Consider the following 18,699-nt stretch of genomic DNA (forward strand, 5'->3'; position numbering starts at 1 on the left):
CAGCAGCAACATTTAAATAAGCTCCAGGTCCTGCAAAGTGCAGCGACAAGACTACTTATAGGAATCCCCAAATATGAGTCAGTCACACAGGCCATCAAACGTCTTCACTGGTTGCCTGTTAGACAACACATCAGATTTGAGGCTCTCTGCCTCGCCCATAAGGCCATCCATGGGGATGGCCCAGAGTTCCTCAAACAGGCTATACCTCTGGAAGAAACCTGTGATCTACGGGTACTCGATAAGTAGTTGTGAATAGATTCAAATGATCATATCGGGGAGGAAGAAGTTTTGTAAACTCCACTGCCAAAGAATGGAATGCCCTCCCTTCCTCTATCAGATCCATCTCAAATCTCCTTTCGTTTAGAAAAAGTCATGGCTTTTTCCTTTATAGCACTCTTTGCTATCTTTCCTAGATTAAAGGCAGCCCGACTCACTAAGACCTTCACCATTTATCTGCTCTAGATGCTCCATCTTAGTATCAATCTTGGACTTGGCACATGCTCCCTATGTTGCAGCACCTAGAAACCTACGGGTATTTGTTTGCACTTTAAAAATCCATATAACATAACATAACTTAATCTCCACGAGCCTAGCAAAGATGTATGTGTAACGTAACTGTTGCTCGTGTAAAGTGATCCAATACTTTCGTGTCGTGTTCGCCGTGTATAAAACTGCAAAAGAAAGCAAAACCAATCCCTGAAAGAGGCTAACGGAAGCAAGCATGTGCTTGAAAGGAGCGGACCCAAAAGCCACTCTGTGTTTTGCAAACAATAGGTTTGGTTGGCAACAACACTATCAGCACCAGGACCTAAAACTTCTGAGAAATGTCAAACACATAAACCTTAGAATCGGTAGGGTCCTGATACAATATACTATTCCAAGCCGGATACAGGACGAGGAGCCTCTGGCAGCAGTTAGGAGCACCACAAGTGTGTGTTTAATCCTTCACAATCGCAGGTGTGAGGTGCTAGTCCACCTTAAGCTCAAAATAATTAAATAAAAATGCACTTCCCTCAAGAAGATATCCAGCGACAACTTCTTTGAATAAAGTGCAGTAGAAAAAACACTTTCATAAAAAATAAAAAAAATACAGCGCTTCAAAGCGTATGTGACTTTTACTCAAGGCGCTCTGTACAGTCAACAGAGGTGTTGCAGTGACCAGGAGCTAAAAGGAAAGTCGAGGCAGCTTTGCTCCTCCGTGTAATGAGGTGTAGAGAAGGAGGGAAGAGGGATGTATGTACGCGCCGCGGATACTCCGCAGCACTTCAGTGAGTGTCGGACTCACACTAGGTCACGACATCTGAAAAGAGAGCGCCCACAAGTAAAGAGAGAACAGAGATACATTTCTGTCAATGGGCATAGCTAAAAAGTTTCTTACTAGAATCTCCTGATGGTATTTAACCCAGAAGATCTGAAGATAATGAAACTAAAATGCTCCTCGGGCGGGGCCAGCCCGCCGATAAGGAAAAGAGCCATGGAAGCAGGAACGGAGAGGGGGGGACGGGGGGGCAGAACCAAACATTCAGGTCGGTGCATCCTCGGTGTGCGTCACACATTATGGGGGTACTATGTGCAACGTTCGTTGCTTACCCACAAAAATCTGCGGGTTCCAATATTTACTGGGCTTCCCCCCCATAAATATCAGCAGGTGTGAGAGGAGGAAAAGCCCCCTCTGAACACTGGCCAACTAGAGGGGACGTGCCAAGAAAGCACAGATATGCATAGCCCTGGGGAGCAGGAGGGGTAAGGTGAGGGGCTTCCGTGTGTTTCTTGCATGGCCCATTGTCGTTTCCCCTATGTTAGCCTAACAGTGCACGTTGTAGGGTGTTTTTTTTTCCAAACGTTATTCAATATCACGCTTGCTTTTGTGCCACATTGTATTTTCACACAAAACGAATATAGGTTTTTGATTTTTAGCCTTTCCCTGGGTTTAGTCTGAACAGCCTCGGCAAGGTAAACTGCACTGCCCAGCGTTATTCTCTCTGGCCAGATAGTAGCACCTAGACATAATAAAAGAATGCAGCTGCTGTTTTGAATACACACATCTTGTCATATAACTGAGTACAGGGGTTCTAAAAAAATACACTCACAGAGCAAAGGTCCTGAGAGAAGAGTGCTGTGTCAGCTCAGATATAGAACATCCACCTATGTGTGCTAAGGTACCGGGAATGACCCAGAGATCTAGCATTTATAACCACTTAGCTTCAGAAGCACGGAGGGTTTAGACAGATCTGTCAGATAAAATGGCAAGGCTGTTTATTGTATACAGTTTATTAACCATGCTGATGACATCATTGGCATGTATTTGTTTTCTGATTGTGGCACAATTATTGCATCTTAGAGCACAATAGTTTAATAAACATTGTAAACTTCCTTCCTGTCTCTTTATTTTCTTATTGTGCACAAGTACGAGTGAGAGAGCGAAAGAGTGTGTCCTGTGACCACGATCCCTGAGAGGGTCGAGAGTGTTATGTTCTGGTGTGCCAAATCACAGCAACAGGTGATGTTTCTCATGAGTGATGTACCTCAGATGAGCACTGGGTGATGTGTCTCATGATGACATTGGGTGATGTGCCTCATGAGAGCTCTGGCTGATATGCTGAAGAGAGCATTGCGTGATTTACCTTAGATGAGGACTTGGGATGGGTTTCAGGAGTATTAGGCGATGTGTGTCAGTGATGCACTGGGAGATGTGTCCCAGCAGAGTACTGAGTGATGTGTGACTGAATATGAGTAAAGTCTGGCAGTAGAATTTTAAAGTTCAGAAGACGCTTGGGAGAGAGAACTTTGGTTCATGGTGTGTAGGGTCTCGGAGAACACTAAATGTTTGTTGCGTAAAGTGCACTCTACTCCTGAACGATCATGAACTATGAGAATTATGTTACACATTTCTTTCACATGGTGGAAGAAATGTTATTTTGGCCATAATATTGCGGTAACTTGATATTCCCTCCTCGATATTTCGTACTGTTACGACTGCCTGACATTTTATCCCCTAAATAACAATGTGCACTCACAACAACCCACCAAATGATATTTTCAAACAGAACCTCTTTAATAAATGATACTTTTTGGACTCTCTTTTGTCAAAGATTGTCTCCACTTACAGTTTAAAAACAAAAAAAGAAAATACGAAAATACATTACATTATAAAAAAATATTAAAACAGCACCCCAACTCCATGTCTCAGACCCTTTCCTATTTTCAAGACGGGTGTGATAGAGCTGTAAAGCCTTTGCCTTTGCTGTCACTTCCTTTGATGTCACTTCCTGTTGTCAAAGGGTGTAACTCCTGGAACTAATTGGGCAGTGTCTCCAGAAAGGGATTTCCACAAGACATGCAAATAATATTAGCTTGTGGCTGGCATGGACTAAGGAAAATATATCTAACATGGGGAATATGAGACAACGCAAGAATGCTTAATTATGATGATAATTAAATGCATGCAAATATAAACATTGCTGTCACCACAATGTGAAGCTGGTTGATTCGTTGCTTAGGGACATTTCCTTCTTGAATTTAACTTGGCTCTATGATGGGATGTCTATTGTGTTCTAAATTTTCTTGTTTAGATATCATGACTAAATCAAACAAGCATTTGCAATGCAAAAGGTCTCGCATTACTGAAAGTTTGAGCTCTTGGCGTTACAAATAATAATAATGTTTGTTAGATTTATTCCTAATGAAATATCCCAGCTGTAGCATAAGTAAGGGTGCAGAACCTTATGTGGGTAATAGAGGTCCCTTTACAACTCCACAGGGACACCTATTAACAGCCTGTGGTACTGCATTATTTTCTTGATTCATGGAATTGATTTTATTGCTTATGCTACGGCTGGGATATTTAAAACAACTAGCAAACATTATCATTGGCAATGTCAATAGCTCAAACTGTTAGCAATGCGAGACCGATTGCGTAGGTCGGTATGACCGAAGAATCTATTAGCACTGTCTTGTGTCGGGTACTGTGTCTCCTTGGTGCACTACTGGTTATCCCACAGGGATGGATGCTTGAATTAGACCAATGTTTATTCAACTTATTAAGCAATGTGGTAGCTCCAATTTATATTTGGCAAAGGTTCATTTGAGTATCAATGAAAGTCAAAACTGATGTTCAACTTGTCAATCAATTAATTCTTACATGATACCTTCATTCCATTTCCACAATCTGGTCAAACCATCCATAAATAGATAAATCATAAATCCCATCAGGGGATACTATTCTATAAAACAAAACAAACCAAACGAAATGCCAGTCAAATACAGGATCAGTGCATATTGAATACAGGCAAACGGAAGTGATCATCAGCCATCATCATAAGCATTAAACAAGATAATCAAGTTGCACATTCCACCTATGCACATGATTGTGTTCATTGACACAAATCGGTATTTGTACCAAAGACATTTTTATGTTCTTGATTAAATGAAATTGGGGTTATAACAAAAAAAACCTGTACTGTTATTTTTTCATATAAAACAGTCTTAGTGATATGGGTCATAAGGATAAGTTTGTGAGTCCTCAACACCCAAACCCATGCCTCGCAAACTACAAGTGCAGCTCATCTGTTCAAGTGCAAATATTGGCCCCTGGGAGACTTGAACATTATAAATGTTGTCCATGAGTTCAAATGGGAATACTTCGCGTTTTGGAAACTGTGCATCTGTAAAGCGACGTTCAAGTGACTTAGTGCCAACAATGTGATCTCGGAGCACATAGGTATATGAATAGAATGAATGAATACATTAATTTGTTTAAATTAATAGAAATTGTTACAAAACCATAGCGTTATCATACTAAAATGATCACATTATTAATTACCACATTTCGCTTCTAAGAAAGGCTAAAAAGAGTTCAAGAGCCACCACTGTAACGTTGTGTTCCAGCTTGAAGCCGTATAAGGTTCTTCAATGTTCATCGATACACGCGGGCCTCCTATTAAAAGATTTTGAAGCTGGCGTGCAAATTTGGCTAGCCTTGCCAGTTCCATTGGAGTTTTTAAGTTAAAAAAAAGTTATATCGCCTCTATCCAAGTGCCGGTGCCTTATTTTAAAAATAAAGGTTTTAGTAAAGTGTGGCGTGCATTTGCCAAACTTGGGCATATGCAGAGAAAATGAGCCAAGGATTCGTCGTTTAATTTACACAGTCTGCAGGATGTGACTATCTCCAGGTATTTCCAATGTGTGTTTATGTTTTTTATTGGAAGCAACATTAGCCTGATTATTAAAATTTGCTTTAAAATTGGTTTATTCAGTGCACTGTTTAAGTAAGGCTGACATGATTTGTCCCTGTAGGAATTAACGAATACCTGGATGTTGCTTTCAGAGGTTTCAAAGAGTCGGATGTCTTCTTGCCAGGAGAGATGTCTAACTTAGCCCTTCAGCTCTTTTTTTAGGATCCCCGGGTTGGTAGATGAATGTGCTCCAGTTTGTCATGTCTAGGTGTAGTTTACTGCAAGCCATCCGCAAGTGCTCTGACCAGGGGTTGTTCGCCCTCGCCACAGTCCCTCGCATTCGAAAAACCACCGCCGCCGGCAGATCCTTCTCCTACCTCGCCGCCAAGACCTGGAACACTCTCCCCACCATCCTACGACAGACCCAGGACCTGCTGGCCTTCAGAAGACTCCTCTAGACCTGGCTCTTCGACCAGTAGCACCCCCCCTCCCCAGCGCCTTGAGACCCTCTCGGGTATGTAGCGCACTTTACAAATGCAGTGATTGATTGATTGATTGATTCTCCTCTATGAAGATATCCTTCAAAACTTCCTTCACGGTATTTGGGGGCGCTGCACAGATTCTGCGATAGTATTGCACAATGGAAGCCCAGTTTTCGTATGTTTGTTTGTTTAATCCGAACTCCAGTCTTACCAGTGCATCCCGGGTGTGGCGGGGACTTTGAAAGATCCTTTTAAAAGCCCTTCAATGTGCGGTTTCCAAAGTTTTCACCAGAGACCCTGGGAATACCAGGAGCCCCTATGCAATTGCAGGCAGCAGGTTGGCTTCTAACACTTTTTGTATTGCCACAGTAGATGACAAAGGATATGGCGCTGTGGTGAGAGCTGCAGACTGGAGAGCTGGGGATCCATGCTGGAGTCTGCTGTCAGGCTCAACCTCCTGTGATAATGGGCTTATTGTTTAATTTCTCCGAGCCCATGGCTAAGTGCACTATACAAAGACAAGCATTTGTAAAGTTTAAAAAAATTAGCAAAAAAGCAGTGGCCTATGAGGGGTGGTCGAGGCCTGCGGGCAGGGTTGTGAAAGGGGCGAGGGGGAGGCACGGGGAGATTAAGGGATATGAAGTAAGCAAGCACTGTTGTGGGAGGGGTGCGAGTTTCACTGCACAAGTAAACAGATCAGTTAAACAAGCAAAGAGGCAGGCCAACTAAAAAATAATTAACCTGAACAGCAAGAACACATGTAAGATGGGCAGTCTTCGAGGGAGGATACAAATTTCCAAAAGGAGGGACAACTAAGTGTATTAACCAATGAACATCCAGCATTTCTATGGGACTGCAACAGGAAGCAATGAAAAAGATGGGCATTTTTTCAAGCCCATAGCCTAGATAAGCATGTCTCGAAGAGATGGCGTAAGCTCTGCCTAGGTGAGACCTAAAAAAGGACCTGCAAGAATGAGATAAATGAACAGGAAGTGTAGGTTAATGGAACCAAGGCTAGGAAACCTTGGTGTTTTGGTGTTTAGAAACCTGATCTTTATGAGATCGCTCACAATAAAGACTAAGAGCCCCTGCACTTTTTCTTTTAACAAATTAAGCACTCCTGTTGTCCTATTCTTTTCTTCTTTCGCCTTCCTTCCTTTTCTGCCTTTCTCTCTCTTGCCCTGTTTCAAAGTCTAATGATGTCAAATAAGTTCTGGCCCAGCACCTATCAATTGCTCGACTACGTGAAAGAGGATCTCTAAGAAGATCCTTAAACTACAGGGCAACCATACCAAGCCTCAGTGGAGCAAGAGAAAATTATATTGTGGATTTTGGTTACACTCAGTACCCTCTTGTGACTGATCTTGTTAAAAAAACAAATTTACCAGAGGAACATTGCATCACAACACAGCGTGCCACTGATGATAGACCCGCAAACAATAAGTGGAAGACACCAGGAGACAATTATTCTGCTGGTTAATTTGCCACAGTATCGTTCTGTAGTTGTTGCTGTCAGTCATCATTTCTTCATGGACTTTTCCTCAGTGAAATCAATCTGCTGCCAATAAGTTCCTCCACATTTTCCACTTTCCCCCCACCTTGTGGGCTAGGGGTTGGTGCCCAGGGCAGGGTCATCTTCAGCCACTGACACTCAAGCACTTCCATACTGGTTTGTGGAAGGGCGTAAGGGTGAGACGGTGAGACTGGGAGTGGTGGCATGAGCCTGGGTCTCAATATTTTTGTCCACACAGCACTCACCTCTACTGCTCAGAAAAGGTCCATCCTTCATGGCTTTGTCATTTTTACTACTGAATATCGAGGGTATGAATATCATGCACAAAATAGCAGAGAATACATTATTGAAAGGTGAGTGGATATGGAGTAAGAATAGATTCGCTCTTCCGAACTCAACATCTACATACCTTGAAGATATATACATTGTCACGTTACATATAGGTGGAGTTAGGTATAGAAAATCTATACTTACCTTTTGATGTTTTCGATTTCATATTTTGGCCTCGATATTCTGGCTTTGATATTCAGGGTAGACACCATTATGTTTATGCCAGCAATTAGGAGAGTGGGATTTGGCAGGACCTCAATATGTGATAACTGGTGGGTATAATAACTCCATATTAGTTCTCTTGTGTGTATTGTCATGAATGTTTGTGATCACGAGGTTTCATTGTGTAATAAATCACGGCCATTCTTTGTTCCAAGACTGGGTGACCCCCTGTTTGTTCTCATGAGTGGGCATCACTCAGGGTCTAACCTACCCGCTCTAGGCATTCTCGAGACATATCATGCAGAGGGAGATGAACCCCAGGGTGTGAACAGAAAACAAGCAGTTTTAGCATCCACGCCGATGCCCATCGATATCTTACTGATGACAGCCGAACAGAAAATTCTTCTTTTTTGCCTGTTTTAAAAAATCATGCGGCTTAAACATATTTCCATCTGGTGTTTTCTTAGTTTAGAGCCCAATTTTTACATTGACACAAACATGGGAAATATCTGGTGCAAACTGAAATGATGCTGTTTTTGTGCGGCGTGCTATTTTATTTAAAAAAATGCGATTCCCTCACAGTTATCAGCAGCAAAATACTAATAGTGCGCGTGAGTGAAAACCGCGCGTGCTGTTTGCACAAAGCTCTAAAACAGCCCTAGTACTTAAAAGGGCCTATTTAAGGATGATCCCAAGGTCTGCGTGACCTTGTCTGATCTCAATTTTCCCACGTCGAGGTTAATTTAAGGCACTGGCAACAAAGAAAACAAGTGAAAGTGAGTCACAGTACCATAAAGGGGGTTTGGGCTTACATTAACGGGCCGATTTTGATGTCGGGCGGAATTGCTTCTGCCCAACACCGACTCGGTCCTGGGACCGACCGACATCCTTTCGGCTGTCCCGACGGCCTAATTATGATGCGATCGAACACTGTTCGGTCGCATTCCTACATTTCCCTATGGGAGCATGCATTACGGCCATAAACCTGCCGTAATGCATGCTCCCATGGGGAAATTAGAGATGTAGTTCATCCCTGCACCCCGTGGCAGGCACCTCAATGTGCCTGCCACAGAGTGCAGAGAGCAACTGAGGGCACCACAGGTGCCCCCTCAGCCCCCAACCGGAGTCCGCACACCCAAGGGGTCCCTGCTGGGGGCCCCCAAACACGCTATCCAACATTGTTTCTATGTCGGACAGGCCGGCTTGGAGACCATGCTGGAAACCGTGCATCATAATCTCAAGGGCAGAAAAGGCCTGCCCTTGAGATTACTGGCCGGCTTCCAACTGGCCGATGAGCTCCTGGAGCCCATCAGAAGCCAGCCGGGATGACCGGCTTGTTAAATTTCCGACCGCCAGTATCATATTTGGCGGTCGGAAAGTAAACCGAGGAGCCTATTATGATGGCGGCTCAGAAGACTCTGACCGCCTTCAGAGCCTAATCTTATTCGGCCCCTTAATGTTCTTCCTGAAATGGGCTCCAGGCAAAGCACGTTAATCTCTTTTTACGCCATGTTCGTGGTGCACATTGGGAGCCTTGAAAATAAAGTGCAAGTTGGGGCTCAGCAACACCATTAATGCCGTTCCAAAATGGTTAAAGGGACTGCAAGGAGGGGCGGCGCAATGAAAACAAACTGCATCGGGCGGAAGGCAACGATGTAAATAAAAAATATTCAAATGAAAAGAAGCCGGACGGGGAAATTATAACAAACTGTGGTCGGAGGGCGGAAGCAGCAACGGGCCGAAAGCAGTGCTTACATTTTTTTTTCTGTAAGACAAGAGATGATGAAAGGAAGCGTAAAGAGACCATGCTTGGTCGATGCTCCTTAGCCTTGACCGGAAGTGTTGATTTTGCTGTGTGACTAACTTAGGAGGCAGGGAAGTAGAGCGACAGAGGAGGGAACCAATGGTAAGTAGCAGGCGGGAATAAAGGGGTTTTGTTGAATACAACAGGTCTTGCAGCAGCGCATGCGCGCTGATGCTCGACATAAAAACATCTCTCCCATGTGCCCAAAAAAACTTACATTTCAAAACAAACTGGGAATGAAAACACAGTGGGGTCAATTCAGAAAGGCATTTACGAGCTTTGGGCTACTCTCAAAGGCATTTAGAAGTATGTGCTCTAGAGCACTATTAGCACTACTTTGTGTATTCTTAAATGTAATTCACAAAGGTACAAGCCATACATCTATGCCTATGTTAATCCATGTCTTATATGCAGAGTTCTCCACCGAGAGTGCATATAACTCCATATATGATGAAGTTCAGGCCTATATTTTAGCTGTAACTTAAGTATGGGAATTGCAGAGTGAATTGGCTGTATAATGTGGAATGTCTGCTAGAAAGTGGGACGAGGCAAGGGAAAATTGAGGAGGAACACAGGGAGAGACAAACAAATAATAAAGCATGCCCACAAAAGAGTAAGTCAGTTGCAATTCGCAACTATTCTTGCAGTACAGGAGCCCAAACATGCTCAAATCTACTACAGCCAAACCTTGGATTAAATCACACCACACAAGGCCACTCGGGGGTATTGCAACGAAATCATATAGAAATCAATGGAGGCAGGAAATAAACCTACCAGCACAAAGCCCATTACCTTAAAGAAAGAAAAATAAAGAAAAGAAAAAAGGTCATATAACTTTATATACTATATACACCCTTATGCATCACATTGTGCAAATGTATTCATTAAAACAAATAAAGTAAAAAATGTAATTAGTGGGAAAAAGTTATTAAACTGTAAACAATCCAGACAGCTATACAAATCGCATTATGAAATTTAAATATAATGTGCGTACCTAAAAAATATGTAAATTGTTAATGAATTATAAAAAACACCTGACCCCCCCCTGTTATTTTATGTTATTGAAGCTTTTAAAGCGCACTTATACCCTAGGGTGTCCTGGCGCTGAATGCTGTCCCACTGGTTCCACAGGAAAAATGTTTATTCAGAGAATAGCCAGGTCTTCAGCCCCTTTCTGAAAGAGAGGAGCTCAGTGGCATTCCTGATATGCCTTGGCAGGTTATTACAGGCTTTTGCTGCCAAAAAGGAAAAGCTGCTGCCGCCCCAGTTGGCCTTTTTTACTCGTGGCACACTCACTTGTCTACCATCCGAGGAGCGCAGCACTCTTATAGGGACATACCATTTAAAACGTCTGCTCAGGTCTTCAGGGCCATTGCCCATCACAGATTTAAAAACCGTGCACAGTGCTTTAAATTGTGCACGTTTAGCTACTGGGAGCCAGTGTAATTGAGGAAGACCCTGTCTGACTAAGACAAACCTTGGTATGCCCGTTAGCAACCTATCTGCCACGTTTTGCACTAGCTGGAGTCTGTGAAGATGTTTTTTCCTAATACACAGGTACAGACTGTTGCAATAATCCAGCCATGACAAAATGAGGGCTGAGACAGCCGTCCTAAAACAGTCCTCTGTTAAGAAAAGTTTTATTTTCCTCAAGATTCTAAGAAGGAAAAAAACTAGATGAAACAACTCTGCTGACCTGATCTCCAAAAGCCAGCTTGTTGTCCATAATTACATCCAGGTTCTTAGCTTTGGATGTGGGAGCTGGAAACCTACCCATTTCCTCGGGCCCCAAATCTGGTTCCCAAATATAATGACCTTGGTTTTGCCTGCAATAAGTTTCAGGCAGTTCGAGCCCATCCAACCAGATATGTCTTTCAGACAGTCCTGGTATCTAGAAGTAATTTCCTCTTCTTTGCCTCGCTGTACGGACAACACAATTTGTGTGTCATCCGCATAGGAAGTGATTTGAAGCCCGTAGGATCTTATCAATGCTGCCAGTGGACTAACATATACGTTGAAAAGCGTGGGGCTGAGGGAGGACCCCTGAGGCACCCCACACGGGAGGGAGAAGGGCTTAGATCTATCCCTACCAAGATCCACAGTCTGTGTTCTGCGGGCCAGAAATGAGTTCAAGAGGCTCCAGGCCCTGTCCTGAACCCCTACCTTTGATAAACGGTCCATCAAAACATTGTGGTGGACTGTATCGAAGGCCGCTGACAAGTCCAGCATAATCAGGACTGCCATGCCTCCCTGGTCCACCGCTTATCTGACCTCCTCTGTAGCTTTAATAAGAGCTAGCTCCGTGCTGTGATCTGCACAAAAGCCATACTGTGTGGAGTCAAGCGCGTTGGTGTTCCGGAGAACAGTGCTAAGTTGCACATTGATTGCCTTCTCTATCATTTTGGCTGGTAACAGAAGTCGTGAAATAGGTCTATAGCTGTTAGGATAATTTTTATCCAAATTCGGTTTCTTTATGAGCGGAAGAATAGAGGCTGATTTCCAAGTATTGGGATATGGACCTGACTGAATAATGATTTTGAACAATGTCGTGAGGGTAGACGCTATGACCTCTTGGAAGCATTTGATCACTGACACTGGACACAGGTCCAAGGGGGACCCAGACTTAGATGCAAACAAAAGTTTAGTTACATCCTGGGTTTCGAAAGGTTTGAAGCCCTCTAGCATATACGAAGAGGCAGTGGTCTCCGGGGTTGGCTCCTAGGGTTGGCTGCCGCTTCGTCCACCTCTCCTTGCTGGTTGATAAAAGAGGAGAAGATAACTTCCACCTTGTTATGAAAGAAGGAGGCTAGCAAGTCACACAGAGCGGGGCTACTAGGAGTATTTGATTTGGCAGGGTTTGTAAGATTGGTAATAGTTCTGAACAACTCTTTAGAAGAGGATTTAGCCTCTTTTATCTTTTATATTTTAAATATATTTTTTTTATTCTAAGAGTAACTTTCTATAAATGGAGAGGCTTTCTTTATAAGCCTCTCTATTTCTAATGTTGTACCCTTTTCTCTATACCCTCTCCAGCCTCTTACAGTCTGTTTTAAGTTTTTGCAGGTTCGCAGAGAACCAAGGTGCTGAGGGCTGGGGTAACCAGTTTGGCTGGAGCAAATTTCCCACCTGCGGTCTCGATCCATCTCGAGTAAGCCGTCGTGGCCTCCTCCACATTAGTTGAAAGATTTGGGGTGGTTACTTTCAGAAACTTCCCCATCTCAAGACTATCAATATTTTTCCAGGCTCGGGTAACTATGATCTCTTTGGGCTTAGATTTAAGTCGCTCGTAGGGCATTCGTGCAAGATTAAAAATGATGGCCGAATGATCTGTCCAAGGGAGTGGCAATATCACCTCATGTCAGACAGTGGGGTTACATATCCATACTAATAGGCATAAAAGTCCACCTGGGGACGTATCACAGATACAGCGCATTTTCCTTGTTTGCACCAGGTCCACCTTTTAAAAGGTGAGCCAGACGCAAACAAGTAAAATGTGCCGTATTAGGATGAATGTACTGCCCCCAGGACAGCTGTGACGTCGTGCTACACTGAGGAGAGCGCATTCATGTGAAAAACGGAGCGGCTGCTTTGAAGGGGGATTAGACAACCCCTTGTAGGCGGGTGCAGTGGGTGACTGCACCAGCATGCTAGGGGATGTCCATGCAGGTTCATGGGACCCTCTTAACCCCCTCCAGAGGGCTGCCTTCAAGGGGCGTACTTGTAGTGAGCCACCTTTGAGGGGGTGCACTGTCAGTGAGCCACCTGACAGCTTCTTTGCCTCTGCGCCCGCATCTGTCATATGGCGCGGGCACAGGGGCAAAGGGATTCCCTCAATCCCTCTGATGATAGTGCTGGCACTTTATGTGCGTCAGCGCCATCGGTATGACAGAAGAGGATGTACAAGCGTCTGCAGCCCCTACAAAATTCGAAAGTTCACTGGGGGCGCGCAATGCGGGCTCAAACGCACTTTCTGTCCTGGGGGCACTTCCTTAATATGGACCCTGGAGTTACTGCACTCCATTTATACAGAGATTTACAGCTAGACATAAGTGTAACGCTATGTCTATGGAGATGTTCACCCGTACATTTATCTTTGTGAATATTCCCATTGTTGTTTGACAAAGGTTTGCATGTTGCTAAGATCAGTAATAATACACACGTTTTCTCGTGGTGGAATCAGGGATCATAATGATCTAATTGTTAGCGAAGTCAGAGAGCCTTACCCACTCTTTCCATTTGTATCATGCAGCCTTTGAAGCAGGACTTCTTCATTGAGAGTCCCACAAAGCAGTGGAGTGGAGGATTCAGCAAGATGAACCAGCAAGAGCAGCCGCCATCTTCGAGCCATGTACCAGCATACCTGAAGGTCTTCCGCAAGGGGCAGCCGCTAGCTCTGGGGGTGAGTGCTGACTCAAGCCAAGTGTCTGTCCTGAGAGCTCTTACAAAAGCCACTCCTCTGGACCAAGAGCCATGAACCCTGGGTATTCGACTCAGGTGTATGTGTGTCAGCAGCGATTCACAATGACTGAAGGTCTTCTCCAGGTGTCTGCAGGTGTATGTGTGTCAGCATCGATTCACAATGACTGAAGGTCTTCTCCAGGTGTCTGCAGGTGTATGTGTGTCAGCAACGATTCACAATGACTGAAGGTCTTCTCCAGGTGTCTGCAGGTGTATGTGTGTCGGCATCGATTCACAATGACTTGAGGTCTTCACCAGGGCTGAGTGTGGTGCAGGTCGACGTGTCTAAGTGTTGGATGAAAGAATGAGTCTGGGAGCCTCATTTGATGTTTGAACTGGATTTAGGATTTTGGGTTGTACAGAATAACTGCACTTCCTGCATTTTCCAAGCACAGTTGCTACCAGGTATTGGATGATTTTCTGGTAAAGAAAGGCTGGTAATGCAGAAACTATTTGTATTTTGCGGGTGGTAAATATTTTTATGTATGTTATTCCTCATTTCAACCTGTGACATGCAGAATCAGGTAGTAAAAATTGTCCATGGAAAACTGCATACAGAAACTCCGGATTTATACGGAGACACGTCTACTGCGGGGTTGTTTCCTAACTATAAGAGTAAAGGACTATTCAGATGATTGTTTCCGAAGCCCAGAGTTTGCTGGTTCTGCGGCAGAGCTTAAGGTTTATTAATAAATCTGTGCTGCTTTAGACTGGGTCATAGCACTAAAATCCGATTTACACTGGGTCCTGAGACTTGCAATGTTAGTATGCTCACCATGTCTGTAGTTATAACTCAGCTGTAATGCTTAGATACAGACCCTTGGAGCCAGACCTATGGAGGGTACCCATGTGTCACCCTACAGGCCGTCCAGCAGGACCACATCTTTACTCTCAGTCTAGCAAAGTTATGTTATGTTACAGTTTCTTGTAGAGCGCATAGCTGCCCAGAGACGGGCTTCCCAGCGCTCACATGGAGACTGGTCCTGTTGCAGTCGCCGCTCTGTAAGCCAGGACGGGAGTGTGTGCCTCTATGACAGGCAGAGTCCCTCTCTGGAATCCTTCCCCTATATCACAGATCACCAGAGGTATCTCAGACCCCCCTTCAAGGGTCATCTATGGTATAAGTGTCCATTCTTATGGTGGCACACGGCCAGCCTGCTTCAGCAATTAGCTAATATCTCTGAAGGTGGCAGCATTGTTAGGTTATGTTAATTCGTTTTCTAGAGTGCTCGATTACCCAGGGGTGTCTTGGCGCTAGCTTTAAGGCAGAGCACAAGAGCAGGAAGTAAAGCCAAGGAGGCTACAAGGTGTTAAATCCCCAGGTTTTCAAAGCTTCCTGAATGCTAATAAGTTTGGCGACTCCTTGGTGCGCAGCAGCGGCGCATTCCGAGTCTCTGTGGCTCGCAGCTCAGAGCTTCTACCTCCCCAGGCAGCCCCTTGAACCCGGGACAACTGCGAAGGTGGCAGAGACTGAGCGTAAGGTCCTACCAAGGCCATACCCCAGGTAGGGGGTTGTGTTCTTTCACAACAAACACATCCGCATACAAAGTAGTTCCCTTCAGTGCCAGCGGATATGGCAATGTCTCCTTTTGAGACCAAAAAACCATTTTACTTTTAGGAAATATTTTAAAAATATTTGTTAGGGACAACAGTTCTCCCAAAAAGGTCTTGCAAAAGCCATGATGAAACAAAATAAGCACACCCCAGGCAGAAAGTCTGCCAGCAAGCACCGGCCCAGTTGGCTTTGCCAGTGCTTTAAAGCTGGTATTTGAATATCTGCCGAGGTTGGCAGAGCGGTAAGTGTGGCCATGACTTGTTGCAGAGGACGCTCCAGCTGTGGCTGTTATCTCATCAGTCATGTGGGGCATCTCTTGACAAATCTCATCCTTACATCACTGCGGATCAGTCGCCTGATGGGTCCCTGCTGGTGGTTCTACTTGGTTGGCCACTATCACCAAGTCAACCGGCAAGGCCACTGTTGTGAAAGTGCAAACATTATTTGTAGCGTGGGATGATTTATCTGGAAGAAAAGTAGTTGTCCTTACAGGAAAGGTCAGCGACACCTGAGTTCGCTGAAGCCTGCCCTTTCTATAGGGAAGCCTTCAATGATGTATGCGCTGGCAGACATGTACTTTCTAAACCCCCCTGTAAAGGTCTCTTTCTTCACCTTCAGATGGTGCTGATGATGTCCGGCGTCACAATTGTGGTCCTTGGATCTCTCCTGCTTGCTATATACATCGAATACGTCAGCATCACAGCACATACAAAGACCCCCACCTGGGTAGGAACCTTGGTGAGTTGATATTTTAAAATAATATTGAATTAGGTAACATCATAATACATCCATGTATACTCAAAGGGTTCAGATTCAACACTGAGCTGGATTGTGTCATGAATGTGGGCTTGAATATGCGCCCTGTGCGGTGTAAGGTGAGGAAAGCACATCTGGCTTGAATATGCGCCCTGTGCGGTGTAAGGTGAGGGAAGCACATCTGGCTTGAATATGCACCCTGTGCGGTGTAAGGTGAGGAAAGCACATCTGGCTTGAATATGCGCCCTGTGCGTGTAAGGTGAGGAAAGCACATCTGGCTTGAATATGCGCCCTGTGCGTGTAAGGTGAGGGAAGCACATCTGGCTTGAATATGCACCCTGTGCGGTGTAAGGTGAGGAAAGCACATCTGGCTTGAATATGCGCCCTGTGCGTGTAAGGTGAGGAAAGCACATCTGGCTTGAATATGCGCCCTGTGTGGTTTAAGGTGAGGAAAGCACATCTGGCTTGAATATGCGCCCTGTGCGGTGTAAGGTGAGGGAAGCACATCTGGCTTGAATATGCGCCCTGTGCGGTGTAAGGTGAGGAAAGCACATCTGGCTTGAATATGCGCCCTGTGCGGTGTAAGGTGAGGAAAGCACATCTGGCTTGAATATGCACCCCGTGCGGTGTAAGGTGAGGAAAGCACACCTGGCTTGAATATGCGCCCTGTGCGGTGTAAGGTGAGGAAAGCACATCTGGCTTGAATATGCGTCCTGTGCAGTGTAAGGTGAGGGAAGCACATCTGGCTTGAATATGCGCCCTGTGCGGTGTAAGGTGAGGGAAGCACATCTGGCTTGAATATGCGCTCTGTGCGGTGTAAGGTGAGGAAAGCACATCTGGCTTGAATATGCGTCCTGTGCAGTGTAAGGTGAGGGAAGCACATCTGGCTTGAATATGCGCCCTGTGCGGTGTAAGGTGAGGGAAGCACATCTGGCTTGAATATGCGTCCTGTGCGGTGTAAGGAGAGGAAAGCACATCTGGCTTGAATATGCGCCCTGTGCGGTGTAAGGTGAGGAAAGCACAGTTGGCTTGAATATGCGTCCTTTGCGGTGTAAGGAGAGGAAAGCACATCTGGCTTGAATATGCGCCCTGTGCGGTGTAAGGTGAGGGAAGCACATCCATACAGATCAGAGGGCCCTCAGTGCCTACATGTGAGCAGGGAGTTAAGGTCGAATATTGGGGAAATGTTTCAAGTTTTGGTGGGTGGACGTTAGGTTTGGCTTCCAGAGCTTTGCAACTCATTGATCTTTGTTCTGTTCAAAGTTTGCCAGATTTGTCAATGTCACAAAACATTGCCTGAAGGTAAATTGTTTAATGCTTTTTTGTGAAAGAATTGTCTTGCACAAAGGGGAGATAATTGCTAAAATGGGCTTCTGCTGATATTTTCCTTCAAAAATCTACCTTTTGCTTGATTTTTCCCCACAAACTAAGAAAGAAAAATACTTTCAACTTTTGCAAAGTTCTCATCCCTTGTCAAGGTTGAAAAAAATAACAGCGTTTGTGATGAAATCCATTGCAACTTTGCTGCTCCCCTGTTTCAAACTTTCTGCACAAATGATACAGGTGGCTCTGGGAAAGATGTTGAGAAATAAATAATGTACTTGAAACTTTGAAGGATGAAGGGATCAAGAGCACTGTTCTATGGGTCATGCAGGGTTGTGGGCAGCTTTAAGGTTGTTTATATGTATTAGTCAATATTCATCAAAGTTCAATGAACCTCACTGAAAATCTTTCTTTTTCCTCCCTTGAACAGTTTATCATCTCGGGATCCGTGGCTGCCTCCGCACAGCACAAGGGGCCTCGTGGTAATGTAAGCTTACTTTGAATGCTACTCTACCTACCGCTGGGAAACTGCGTCACCGCAGTGCCAGTCTCACCTCCTCTACCGGCTCCACCTCAAGCAGTTAATCTGCATCACTGCCACGTCTTTCTCTACCCCCGGTCGACAACACTGAAAGACTTAGGTTTGACATCCACCTATAGGTGGGAGATGGTGCCTCACTTCCAAGTCTTCCTCTTACCTACTCTTGAGAGATAATGCAAAGCTTCCCAATCATACTCTACGTACCAGTTGAGAGACACTGCATCACTTCCCAGACTTACTCTTACCTAACCTTGACAGGCACTGTATCACTTCCCAGACTTACTCTTACCTAACCTTGACAGGCACTGTATCACTTCCCAGACTTACTCTTACCTAACCTTGACAGGCGCTGTATCACTTCCCAGACTTACTCTTACCTAACCTTGACAGGCATTGTATCACTTCCCAGACTTACTCTTACCTAACCTTGACAGGCGCTGTATCACTTCCCAGATTTACTCTTACCTAACCTTGACAGGCGCTGTATCACTTCCCAGACTTACTCTTACTTAACCTTGACAGGCACTGTATCACTTCCCAGACTTACTCTTACCTAACCTTGACAGGCACTGTATCACTTCCCAGACTTACTCTTACCTAA

At 44.7% G+C, this 18,699-nt stretch overlaps 1 protein-coding gene across 1 annotated transcript in view; it reads left to right on the forward strand.

Annotated features, from left to right (window-relative positions):
* Positions 1-18,699, forward strand: part of LOC146839629 (membrane-spanning 4-domains subfamily A member 4A-like) — a 109,709-nt gene that overhangs the window by 51,988 nt on the left and 39,022 nt on the right. The window contains exons 2-4 of the mRNA XM_085651717.1: positions 13,715-13,864; positions 16,097-16,216; positions 17,988-18,044. Of these exons, the coding sequence (XP_085507843.1) occupies positions 13,778-13,864; positions 16,097-16,216; positions 17,988-18,044 (264 nt within the window). The 5' untranslated portion in view covers positions 13,715-13,777. The remainder of the gene's footprint in view (positions 1-13,714; positions 13,865-16,096; positions 16,217-17,987; positions 18,045-18,699) is intronic.

This window comes from Triturus cristatus, chromosome 4_1 (genome assembly GCF_964204655.1).
Source record: "Triturus cristatus chromosome 4_1, aTriCri1.1, whole genome shotgun sequence".
NCBI classification, from domain to species: Eukaryota; Metazoa; Chordata; class Amphibia; order Caudata; family Salamandridae; genus Triturus; species Triturus cristatus.